This window comes from Ochlerotatus camptorhynchus, unplaced genomic scaffold (assembly GCF_037179485.1).
Source record: "Ochlerotatus camptorhynchus isolate MF236.1 unplaced genomic scaffold, CSIRO-AGI_Acam_v1.1 ptg000608l, whole genome shotgun sequence".
Lineage (NCBI taxonomy): Eukaryota > Metazoa > Arthropoda > Insecta > Diptera > Culicidae > Ochlerotatus > Ochlerotatus camptorhynchus.
Window position 1 is genome coordinate 49,537 of NW_027041088.1, and position 12,757 is coordinate 62,293.

Consider the following 12,757-nt stretch of genomic DNA (forward strand, 5'->3'; position numbering starts at 1 on the left):
GCCTTTTAAAAAAGTGCGTCTACACACTTTACAGTAGCCACAAATGAACAGCAGTTATCTGAAAGGAAGCAGTGCTGGCCAATTTCAAGCAATGTGAAGCTACGCAAATTTCAATGTACTTTCTGTTAAAAATGAAACCATACATTCTCAATAGGGTACAATAGATTAATAGCACGGTTGATTTTCGCAAGAGATGTCGCTAGTAAAAAAAAGTTAAGGCGATTTACTGTGTAAGCATAAAACCGATAAATGTAGATTTTTACGAAAACAGAACCCTTAAAATATACATATAAAAAAAAATAAAAAATTGCAATGCTAGAAGAAAACCTCATTCATCAAACTATGTGGCGAATATATCGCGAAATCTGATTGTAAGACCGTGGCTATCAAAAAAGAAAGTCGATAAAGAGAATCGATCAATGCAGATTATTATTATTATTATTTAGCTTTATTAGGGAGGCTTTCAGCCTTGGGCTGGTTCGCCTCCAAAATCAATGCAGATATGACCTTTCGAGATGTTCATATAGAAATGTGAATAATTAACCATAACAAACAATAATGGAAAGATTCAAGCAAATCGGAGAAGGTCGAGTCTGATTTTTTTTTTGCAGCTTGGTCTCAAAATTTTCAAGAATCCGGTCACGACGAAATAATATACAAAAGTTTGATTTTTTCAAACATACTGAAAAACAATATAAAATATCGATTTGTATCAGCTGCTATGAACAAATACCTGCTTACTGCCACAAACCTGTTCGAATGGGCTCAATTCTTCAAAAACATTGCATCAGTAACCCCACAATATTTCTATATAAGGGGCTGTTCATTAACTACGTAGACAGTAATTTTGAATTATTGACCCCCCCCTCTCCCCCTGCGTAGACAATTGTTCATTCAAAAAAGTTTAATTTTGTATGGGCCGTGGATAATTTCCAATATAACCGCCCCCCCCACCAACTTACTACGTAGTTTGTGGACAGTCCCTAAAGAGAAAATTGAATGAATATTGCTTCATAAAAATTTACCGCGTAAAGTGTTCAGATTGCATTCCACTTACGTGAAAGGTTCTTTATTGTAATAAAATTATAACATTTTGATTTATTCCTAAGTTTTTTTTTTATTGGGCAGCAGCTCCCGATGGAGAACTTGAAATTAATTAATAATACATTTTTCGATTATCTACCCTCTGAACGCGACGTAAATAATAAATGTCATCTTTATGAGCTTTTTATTATGAAACTTAAGAAGATTTTATTTCTTTATGAGCTGTGATAGTGTTGTTTTTTCATCAAAAAGCTGTGTATGGAGATAACCCGACATTTTATTATATTTGATAGATGCTCATCAGAATAACTTTGTTATTTACATACTTCAATACACCCATTATAAAAGATTCATTTCTAATGAGTCTTATTTGTAAACTATGATTTTGAGCTGACGAAGAGTAGAAAAGTAATTAAGAAAGCATTAACACAAGGAAGCAACGAAAAGTATAAACATAATATTTTTTAGATTTTTATTAACTAAGCTGATAATATTCAGGAGCGAAATCGTTTGCTAAATTGCTCAAAAAATTGAAATCAGAAGACGAATTAGAATTTTCCAAGTTGACGATGTTCGAATTTACGTTACTGCTAACTAAGTTTCCATTATTTGGTCCATAGCTTATGGGCATATTACTGCCATGTGTAGTATACACAACATCGTGGGTTGATTGTTGATGATTTATCTCCATCATGTTCGCTGTATTAGTACTGGGATTGGATACATGATGAAATGGACTATTTATTACATGAGGATCGTAATATGACTGATGAAAATTATAATTTTCTGATACCTCAGAAGCTGTAAGAACATTGTTTGTTGGAGCATACTCTATAGGAGACTGTACTGCAGGTGATCCAATTGTATTGGGGTGATGGTGGTGATGATGGTGGTATGCTGCTCCTTCGTAGTAGTACGATTGTACTTTCGGATCATAATAGCCACTATTAAACTCAGGCTGCCCATCGTATTCATTATGATAACATTGCGAACTGTTGAACGAAACATTGCTGGTGGTATTTTCATTGCTATAATAGTGTGAATTTTGGATAGAATAGCCGTCATTATGAGGTTGTACTCGTGCATTTTCAGGTGGCATGCGGGCACTAATATTTTTGATATTGATAGCGGGAGGAAATTCTGGTTTCTGAATCGGTATGTTTTGGGTCATATATGGACCATGCGTTCCAATCTTTGTGTACTGGTACCCCATATCCGTTTTATGCACATAATCCTGTTTATTCAGACCGCTGTAGTATCCACTTATGTTTGTTGAAGGGTGGCTTTCAGCATTCATGTGAGATTGAATTCTATTTCTTATGATTGGATATGATCCTAAGTGATTAAAGTGCGTTTGAGTACATGAGTTTGTACTCATTTCTGAAGATGTTGTAGGCTTTGTTATACCTGGAACATGAGGTGCATTGATGCTTCCATCTTTTTTTAAAGACTCAAGATTTTTTGAATGATTTATTATTTTGATTGTATTAGCACCATCTTTCCTGATTGTTGAAGGCTGCAAAATAGATAAGTGGCTATATTGTCTTATAATATGTATCTTAAGAGATATTTACGCTTTCCGATTTCTTCTTATCTTTGATATGTTCTTCTTCGTCATCATCAACACTACCAGTTGAAGCAACACTGGAGTCTGCATTAAATGTATTTCCAGATGATGTTCCAGCATCAACTGTGGAATTAGGTGTTGCTGAAAATGTAATTGATTGTATTGAATTGAAATGATTGTTTGTTTTATTGTATTTACAGTTATTTGGAGTGCTATTGTTCAGTCCTCTAGAGTTCGAAGTTGAATCAGGTATGTCGTCAGATGGCAGCTCACAACCTTGGCATGACTTCTTTGAATTGGAATCTAAAACAATATCTTGATGCTTTATAGGTGCCGGTTAACTGTACATAATAATTGAAAATTACCTTTCAAGTCATCCTTACTGGAATCTTCATCATCTGTCTTTGTTAAAGTTTGGCGCTTATGTTTCATTCGTCTATTTTGAAACCATACTTTCACCTGAAATTAGATATTACAAAGTTGTCAATACCATACAAAATAAAGAAGATCGCTTGATAAATCAAACAAGGTGATGCATATACGCGTATTTCCAATATACGCGTATTTCCAGGCACAGTAGAACTTTAATTGACCACGTTTATTCCAATTTTGATTCCATTTGTTCAGTAACGGATACTGATTTGAAAATAACCGATCATGAGACTTTAGTGATTAATGTCTTAGAGCATGTTAACGATAACGATAATTTTGTAAAATTGAAGTGCTGGAGGAAATATTCGAAGCAAGCTGTTTCAAATCTTGTTGAGAGAAGCCTGGATTTTCCATTCGCGGCCGGTAACTTAGATGAATCTACAGCTGTTCTTAATAACGCTTTGAAAACGTGTACCTATCAACTAGTTGAGCAAAAGTTTGTTTCTTTGAAAAACTCGAACAGCTGGTACAATTTGGATCTTTTGCGTCTTAAACGGAAAAGGGACAAATGGTACAAAAAGTTTTGTAGATCTAATAATGACAATCATTGGACTAGGTACACAATCGCGCGTAATAAGTATTCACAATCGATAAAGAAAACTCGTTGTGAATATGTTCAAAGGAAGATTGATCAGCATCAAAACAACAGCAAAGAGTTATGGAAAATTTTGAAATCTTTATTAAAACCTAGTAATTGTAAACCGCGGTCCATAACTTTTAATGGCACATTAGAACAGTGAGAACAAGTAATTGCAGCTAAGTTTAATGATTATTTCGTAGACAGTGTTTCATTGATTAATCAATCTATTGAATTGGTCGATGAACCTGACGAAATAAAACAGCCAGTTAATAGTAGTTGCAGATTTGAAGTTTTTCACCCAATTACATTAGATGAACTTAGAGTTATTTGTTTTTCATTAGGAAAATCGGCTGGAGTAGATAATGTTAATGCTAGAGTTATTCAAGATTGCTTTCATGTCATTGGCCACATCTTTCTGGACTTTATTAATGAATCATTGCAGAATGGACATGTGCCACATGATTCCTATTCAAAAAGTTGCTGGAACGATTAAAGCCGAAGAGTTTCGTCCCATCAACATGTTGCATACATTAGAGAAAATCTTAGAACTTGTTGTTAAAGGCCAGCTGTTGAAGTATTTGAATAGCAACTTTTTTTTTTTTTTTTTATTATAGAGATTTTTAGCCATAGGCTAGTTCATCTCTTATGAATAGCAACTCTTTGTTGATACCAGAACAATCGGGATATCGGGAAGGTCATTCTTGTGAAACTGCATTGAATTTGATGTTAGCAAAGTGGAAAGACAGCTTGGAGCGTAAAGATACGATTGTTGCTGTTTTTTTGGATCTGAAACGCGCTTTTGAAACAATTTCTAGGCCCTTACTGTTAAGTACAATCAAGCGCTTTGGAATTACGAGTACTGCATATAAATGGTTTGAAAGCTATTTGTCTGACAGAACTCAACGGACTGTTTTTAATGATTCTGTTTCCAGTCCCGTGGGGAATACCCTTGGAGTGCCCCAGGGAAGTGTATTAGGGCCCCTTTTATTTATTATGTATATTAATGACTTGCGAAGTGTTTTACGGTTTTGCGACATTAACCTTTTTGCAGATGATACTGTGTTATTTATTGCAGCTAAGGATTTAGAAGTTGCCGTCTCACACTTGAATGAAGATTTGCAGTATCTAAGTAGATGGTTGAAGTGTAAGCAGTTAAAATTGAATACAAGTAAAACTAAATTTATGGTAATTTCGCGGAATCGATTAAATGAGAACGTCTCTGTTGTAATTGATGATGAGGCTATTGATCGCGTTCAGGAGATTAAATATCTTGGCGTGATTATTGATGACACACTTAAGTTCAACTCTCACATTGACAATGTCATCAAGAAAATTGCCAAGAAGTATGGAATTCTATGTCGATTGAAAAACGATTTAACTGTTGCCAGTAAAATACAGCTATACAAATCAATCATCTCTCCTCATCTAGACTTTTGCCCATCCATTTTATTTCTGTCCAATGCAACACAAATATCGAGATTACAGCGCTTGCAGAATAAAATAATGCGTTTGATTTTGAGATGTAATAGATTCACTTCCTCAACTTTGATGCTAGACGCCTTACAATGGTTGTCGGTGCAGCAAAGAATTGTATATTTGACTATGGTGTTCATTTTTAAAGTAGTTAACGGTTTGCTGCCTCGATATTTGTGTGATCGAATTGAAAGAGGAAGTGACTATCATAGATATAATACTAGAAACGCGGATGAAATAAGAACACCACATTTCTTGACTTGTGCTTCACAGAATTCATTATTTTTTAAAGGAATAAATGTTTTCAATTCGATGCCTAGACACATTAAACGTTCAACAACATTAGCAGAATTTAAGAGACATTGCATTTCACACGTTAAAACTGTCTTTTGAACGGTTATCCAGTGATTTTTTTTTATGAATTGACAAATTATGTATCTTGACGAAGTTATATTTAACGGATTATTTTGCATGGATAGCTGTTATAACGACTTTTTAATAATTATTGTAGTACTGCAAAAACTATTTTGTTCGCTACGATGGTGATGATGGATTTTTGATATTTGATTTAATAGTAGTAGTAAAAAAAATAGTAGTCTACAAAGGTTTGAGCCTCGCGCGCGTATTACGGATATAGAGGACTGAATTTAACATTCGATAAAAAAAGTGCAATTTTGAAGCTTATTTGGAAGATACCTTGAGTTAGTAGTAAGTTTTCTGGCAAATGTTGGGGTTCGTGAGCATTCCTGACATTGCTGAAAATTATGATAGCATCAGATTGCGGGGTTACTAGTGTAATAGGATGCTTTGTTGATTGTTCATTAACTCTTGATTGCTTGTAATACTTATGAATATTTTAGGTGGACAAAAAGGCGAACTAAGAGGTGGACGCCTGAGCTTTTCAACATTTATATTGCTGTGAAGCAACTGTAAACTCTAGAGGGAATTTATATCTGTAACTGAAACCAGTTCGATTTTGTTTGCCAACCTGGTTAAAATGTCATATTTAATTATCTTAAAGATAAATCGTCCAGCTCAAACCTTTGTAGGGGTAAGAGGTGGGACCATCATCATCATCATCAAATTGGAGCTCAAACTACGCAAAAGATGTTCTAGACTATACCTCAATGATCTCAATTATATTGGTTGTAACTACCCTACACTAGTGGCAATACCAAACACCTAGCAATGTAAAATTAGGCTAGAAGTATTGGCCATCCGCTGTCATCTAGATTATCATTATCTAAATTGGTAAAAACATTAAAAAATTGATAGCGCCATCCAATATGAGTTCAAAAACCGTTTTTAGTATAACTTTGGCATACATTTGAAAAAAAAACAAAGAATCTGCTTTGTAATGTATCCCAAGTATTAAGCTACTAAAGATGGCAAGTAACGATTTTTCTATCTGCTGCTACTCCCACGAAGTTATGAACCAAGCACTAAAATAAACATTTTTTTTTTCGATTCCCATGAAAAAGGAATATAGATGGGTCCAAAATACAGTTTAGGGGCCTCATAGCCTAGTAAGTAAAGGCACGGTATTACCAAGCCGGAGGCGGCGGGTTCGATTCCCGGTCCGGTTCGAGGTAATCTTTCGGGTTGGAAATTTTCTCGACTTCCCTGGGCATAGAGTATCATTGTGCTTGCCACGCAATATACAAATTCGTGCATTGCTATTGACATCGAAAGCTCTCAATTAATAACTGTGGCAGTGCATTTAGAACACTAAGTTGAGAGCACACAAGAAGCTAATATGCGATAAGCAATAAGCTTGATATGCAAAGATGAAGATGATGGGACCCAGAAACAATAAGAGGTTGAAATATATTTTTTTAAATTCTTTTTTAAGGAGATTTTTAGCCTATGGCTGGTTTATCTCCGATGAAATGTGCTTTGGAGGCGAACCAGCCTAAGGCTGAAAGCCTCCTAAATAAAGCTAAATAATAATAATAATCCGATGAAATGTATGTATTTGACACATAAAACCTGCCAATGTCGCTATCAGTGCGTCACAATCAGCGAAAATATGACTCATGAGCGTTCACTCAGAGTGAGCGCTAACAAATCGTAAAATCGCATATTGTGACGCACTGAAAGCAAAAATGATAGGTTTTATGTGTCTTGTTTGCAACCTTTTCTTGTATCTTACAAGTAATAATCATCATTATAATATCTTATCATTTCATAATTCCGAAAAACATTTTTTTATAGAAATTGAGTGCAAGCAACCCTATTTTTTTTTTCTTTATTTACAAGGCTTTCAGCCATTGGCTGGTTTGCCTTGGGAGCAACCCTATTTACAAAAATGGGCTTTAGTATACAATATTTGCAACATTTCATGGAATGTCTGCAACATTTCATGGAATGAATGCTTTGCACCAGCATCTTCTCTTGCTGTTCTACGCTCGCTGGAACAACAGCAAGGTTTTTTTTTTAGAACGAAGTTTGTTGAATTTACAAAGTGATATTACTACTAAAAATGAAAAGAATTGTGTTATGCATAACAGTGACCCAGAGTGCGTTGAAAGAAAAAACATCCAGCAATCTCATTTCAAGGCCTGTTTTCGAGTGACTAAAGTTACATCCATTGTTGGACCTAAGATGGGGACAGTAGGCCGATATTTAATCCATGTTCATGAAAGGTTTTCATGTGAGAATTATAAGTTTAGTTACTGTTTTTTTTTTTTAATTTATTATTAGTTGCTGCTTATTAGACCCATTTCAGGGACATATGAATCCTATTATCTAAATAAAAATATGTTAAAAAGGAAACCTCTTTTTGTATGTTGTAATTTAAAGAATGGAACACAAGGAAGTTTGCTTCAAGACGGGCAGCAGTATGTTGATCGACTTGCTGACTTTTTCCCTGGAAGCGCTGTGTCTCCAGGATTTGGGACTAGTTTTGTTTTATGTTCATATTCTGCCACCCAAACGGCAGTGACGGGAGTGCGGATCGTGTTTCGTGAAAGGTTTCCTGTGGTGGTTCAAAAGACGGGCTTTTTACGACCGGCAATCCCAGTATTTCAGGGATGAACTAGCCTTCGGCAAAAAATTTCTAAAATAAAGTTAAAAAAAATCCCAGCATTTAAAAGGAGAACATTCGTTCCTTATGCAGCGGATTGGTATATATTCCCCATCATCATGTTTATTGACCGTCGTTGGAGTAACTAGTCCTCAGAACTGGCCGAATGCCTTTCCAAGTGTTTTTATCACACATGGCTGGAGTAAATGGGATCTTTCGGGTGAGACCCTTCTTTTTGTTTATTTATATAGGTATCTTTTAGAAAGGATTGGAATTCAAATTGAGAAACCCAGCTGGCTATTTTTTTCCTCTGTTCGGAACATAAAACCACTGCGACCAGTAATTAGATCTATTGTAGTATATCCCGTGTCCTTAGTTTAGTGCATGTTGTATTACTCCATCACTATTGAAAAATGATGAAGTATTCGGTTTTGATACATTGTCATTGAAAGGTCAATGACCATGCATCAGAACCCTAGTCTTAACCACTTCAAACTAGGGAACAACGAATAGAAGATTAGGAATCACATAGATGAAGACAAACTAACTCATTGTTTCCTTGTTTCAAGATCATCCTCGGTCCAGGCAACCCTACTAGACTAGAAATCAGTGGTAGATCTTACATCCCGTAACGTACCACGAAAAAGTGATCTACCCACGCTAGGGGGTACCCAGCTGGCTTGGCGGCAGTCGAGTTTGCTTACTGAGTAGAAGATTTAGCGGCGCCGATGATATAGTGGTTAGCGTGATTACCTCTCACCCCAGGAGGCCTGGGTTCAATCCCAGTCGGCGCCGCCGGGATGTTCTGAGGCACTGATCACGCCTTCCTTCGGAAGGGAAGTAAAGCCGTTGGTCCCCGGTTCATGAGTTGATGGGTCGATAGGTAGAGTCCATGTGTGGGACCTGCCTCCATGCGTCGGTAGCATTGGCGCTCAGCACGGAAACAAAATCAACGGAAAACAAATCAAGGAAAAAAAAAGTAGAAGATCGTGGATTTATTCCCAAGCTCATCCAAGTCAAAACAATTACTATGGTCGAAAAACCTGCTTAAGAAAATCATGACCTATATTCTATCCAACTAACTAACTCTGTAGCATCTATGCGGTGTCGGTGAGTCGCTGGCCTCACATTAAGTAAATGTTGCATCAACAATATCGGGTAACGGAGAAGACGGGCGGGTGCCGGTAATTGTCATGCTTTACCTGTTCTGAACTTTGATTGGAGAACTATTCACTTCCAAATAGTTTTCCTCAAGCAATCAGAAAAATAAAAAAAAAATGTCCTTAACAATAAAAATGTAATAGAACTTATTGTTTCGTAAAATTTAATCTATTGTAAATGGGATTTTTACAATAAGAAGGGAGGTTGTTAATTACCGTAACGATAACGATTTTTTTTACTGATCTCATTACAATTTTTTATTGTTTTTATATCATTTAACATTTTGATAACATTTGATTTATTATTAACCTATTATGGTGACAATTTTATCATTTGACCAATGCTATACAATTACAATAGGTTTAACGGTCAACATTTTTTTTTCCTTGATTTGTTTTCCGTGCACCTAGCACCGACGCCAGGGAGGCAGCTCCCATACCTCTCAAGTAGCACATGTTGTCACATACAAGTTGCTGCCACTATTTTGTGACCAAATTCATTACAGCAACCATGAAGGCAATAGCAATGCAACCAAAATAGCGCAAGATGTGAGTTGATATGTAACCAATTCAATGTTACAAAACTAGTTACACAGTAGTGACGAAATATCAATATTGGATTACATACAATCATAAATAAGTTAACTTGTATCGTTTAATAACTTTTGGCTAATTTTGGCGATTAATATTGTTTTACAGAGTACCTTTACGGCATAAACATATTGGGGCGTTGATATTTTTTTCCTTGATTTTTTTCCGTCGATCTTGTTTTCCGTACTGAGCACCAATGCTATGCAGTTTCATATTTACGGTGAAGTTGGAAAATTGATATTCATAAAATAAATGCGCCATCATATATTTTAATATAATTATTATCATATTTCTGGTCATATATGATTCGAAGAAAAAAATCTTCTGTGTACACTCGGTTTGATAGTTACACTATATAGTTCTATGATATGAACAAATAAATAAATAAATAAATAAATAAAATAGTTTGCCATTAGCCATAGCTGAAAATCTCTTAAACAAAGATAAAAAAAAGTTTGCCAAGTAACATATTTGTCATAAAAATAAAGTTTCAGTGTAACAACTTTTCCGCACGAACTTAACAGGTCGTAACTTTCGGTCAATATTGTATGGCAACTCAGTTGCAGTTCAACCAATTGATAACATAGGATCGACACCAAAAGGTTACACTTTGTCATCATTGAGAACAGATTAGTCGCATTTACTTCATGTTGACTTGATATGTACTGCATATATTGCATGGGATTTAACCCAGGCCTACTGGGGTGAGAAGTAATCACGCTTACCACTACACCACTGGCGCCTACGGTCAACAATATAATGTATTGTAATATATTGTTATTTTATTGCAATTTTTTTTTTTTTTTTATTTTCTTTATTTTTTATTTAACTAGTTCGTTTATTTGGAAGGTTCAATCGCGTTAGCATTACGGAACCGATAGTTCATTGTTCTTTGTTTGTAACAAAATTCACTTAATTTTATGTCTAGTAGGAGTTGGGCCGAATACTCGCGACTTACCCGAGGTAAGAGAGGTACATTGTCAAAGGATAGGATCAGGGGAGGAGCTTGGGGGTAAGGTTTCGTTGTTTTTTTTTTTACTGTCTTTGATTTCAATACAAAATTCACAACCTTTGGACTTGAATTCGTACAAAAACCATACCATATATTTCTGTGAGAAATTTAATTTATTCGGATTTAATTCCCAGAGGTCATTTGTACGTAGAATATCAGCAGTCGGGGTGACATTGGGCCTGAGATAGTACATTGGATCACATAAGGGGTGACATTGGGCCATTATCTATATGATTTAAGTAAAATGAGATTTAAATTTCATTCAACCATGTCTATGCCAGTCGTAAATATATCATTGATGAATATATTCATATGCTTCAAATTTATTATGGAACACTATATGTTTTAGTTCAATGTCACCCACTGACGGTACATAATAAAATCTACTCTCAGTTGAAGTCAAAACAAGCGGCACGCAACATATACATTTATCGTCCCATAACTTTGGAATCGCTGCCTTAAACACATCCACCGTTTCTTAAGATTGGTTATGTGGACATAAGCTCCATTATGCTGAAAAGATTAATATTCTGTTCCGTACATTTCCAGAACAGCACGCATTAAATTTTACTGTAATGTTTGATGAATATTGTTTGATTAAATATAACGGGTGTTCAATAAAATATGAGAATGATTTCAATACCGTCCAGCGCTCTTGTAAGAGCATCGCGACTATTATTATTATTATTATTATTATTATTATCTCTATTTAGGAATAGCATCGCGACTAAATTGCGTCGTACGGCTGACCAGGGCCCCTTCTCGAATATTCATTGACATTTTTTTGAAGAATAAACATTATGTTTTTAATAAAAATATACTGAATCCGTTGAATTTTTTTTTCAATTCTCATTTTTTATTGAACACCCGTTAAGTCGCACTGTATATCACGATGAATATAATGTTGACAACATATAGCCAGCTACGAATCATTTTGTCTAGGATTCACTTTCAATTGACTGGCTACTTGTCATTTTATTTTGCACGAAGCCTTTTTCAGAAATTTTTCGTGTTTGAAAACTATTCATGATTAAATTATTCTTTAAAACCAAAAAGAAAAATGTTACAAAATAAGACAGATAAGACCATTTTTATTAAATTTACATCTAAAGAAAAACTTTTTTCTGTACCGGCATTTTTCGTCTGGATTAAAGATACTCACCAGCCAAAACGACATAAGATTTTTTTTTTTCAAACTTTATTAAAGAGATTTTTAGCCTGAGGCTAGTTCATCTCTAGAAACGACGTGAGAGAGTATTATTGGCCTTATACTGCTAAATGAAAGTAAAACAAAATTAAAAGCATTGTCATTTATTATTCACTATCTGCGTGTGCCCGATCTTGCTCGGCATTCAATGTTAGCAATATTATGCGCCAATTTAAAAAAAGCATGCTATATTGTACGTAGCCCCTCCCACTCGTAGCTACCCCCTATGACCTTCACATGCCAAATTTGGTTCTATTTGCTTGATTAGTTCTCGAGTTATGTAGAAATTTCTGTTTCATTTGTATGGGAGCCCCCCTTTACATGGGGGGGGGGTCTCAAACCATCATAAGAACCTTTCCCTGCCCCAAAAACTTCTGCATACAATTTTTCACGCCGATCGGCTCAGTAGTTTCCGAGTCTATAATGGTCAGACAGACAGACAGACACACAGACAGACAGATAGACAGACAGACAGACAAAAGGCAGACAGATAGAAATTTATTTTGGTATGTATATAGATAACTTAAGTACTAATTAACTTTGGTTGTGGAATGTATTACAGGCTTTTCATTTGATTTGTGTCAAAAAATATGCATTTCTAATATTGTTTGCATAACTCATCAGCGCTTTGTGTTTCGTTTTTTTTGACACAATTTTAATAACATT

At 35.2% G+C, this 12,757-nt stretch overlaps 1 protein-coding gene across 1 annotated transcript in view; it reads right to left on the reverse strand.

Moving 5' to 3' along the window:
- Positions 1-1,506: 1,506 nt before the first annotated feature.
- The window catches only part of pb (proboscipedia), a 45,484-nt gene continuing 34,233 nt past the window's right edge, over positions 1,507-12,757 (reverse strand). The window contains exons 3-6 of the mRNA XM_065237354.1: positions 2,977-3,070; positions 2,810-2,914; positions 2,619-2,752; positions 1,507-2,560 (exon numbers count right to left, since the gene is read on the reverse strand). Of these exons, the coding sequence (XP_065093426.1) occupies positions 1,520-2,560; positions 2,619-2,752; positions 2,810-2,914; positions 2,977-3,070 (1,374 nt within the window). The 3' untranslated portion in view covers positions 1,507-1,519. The remainder of the gene's footprint in view (positions 2,561-2,618; positions 2,753-2,809; positions 2,915-2,976; positions 3,071-12,757) is intronic.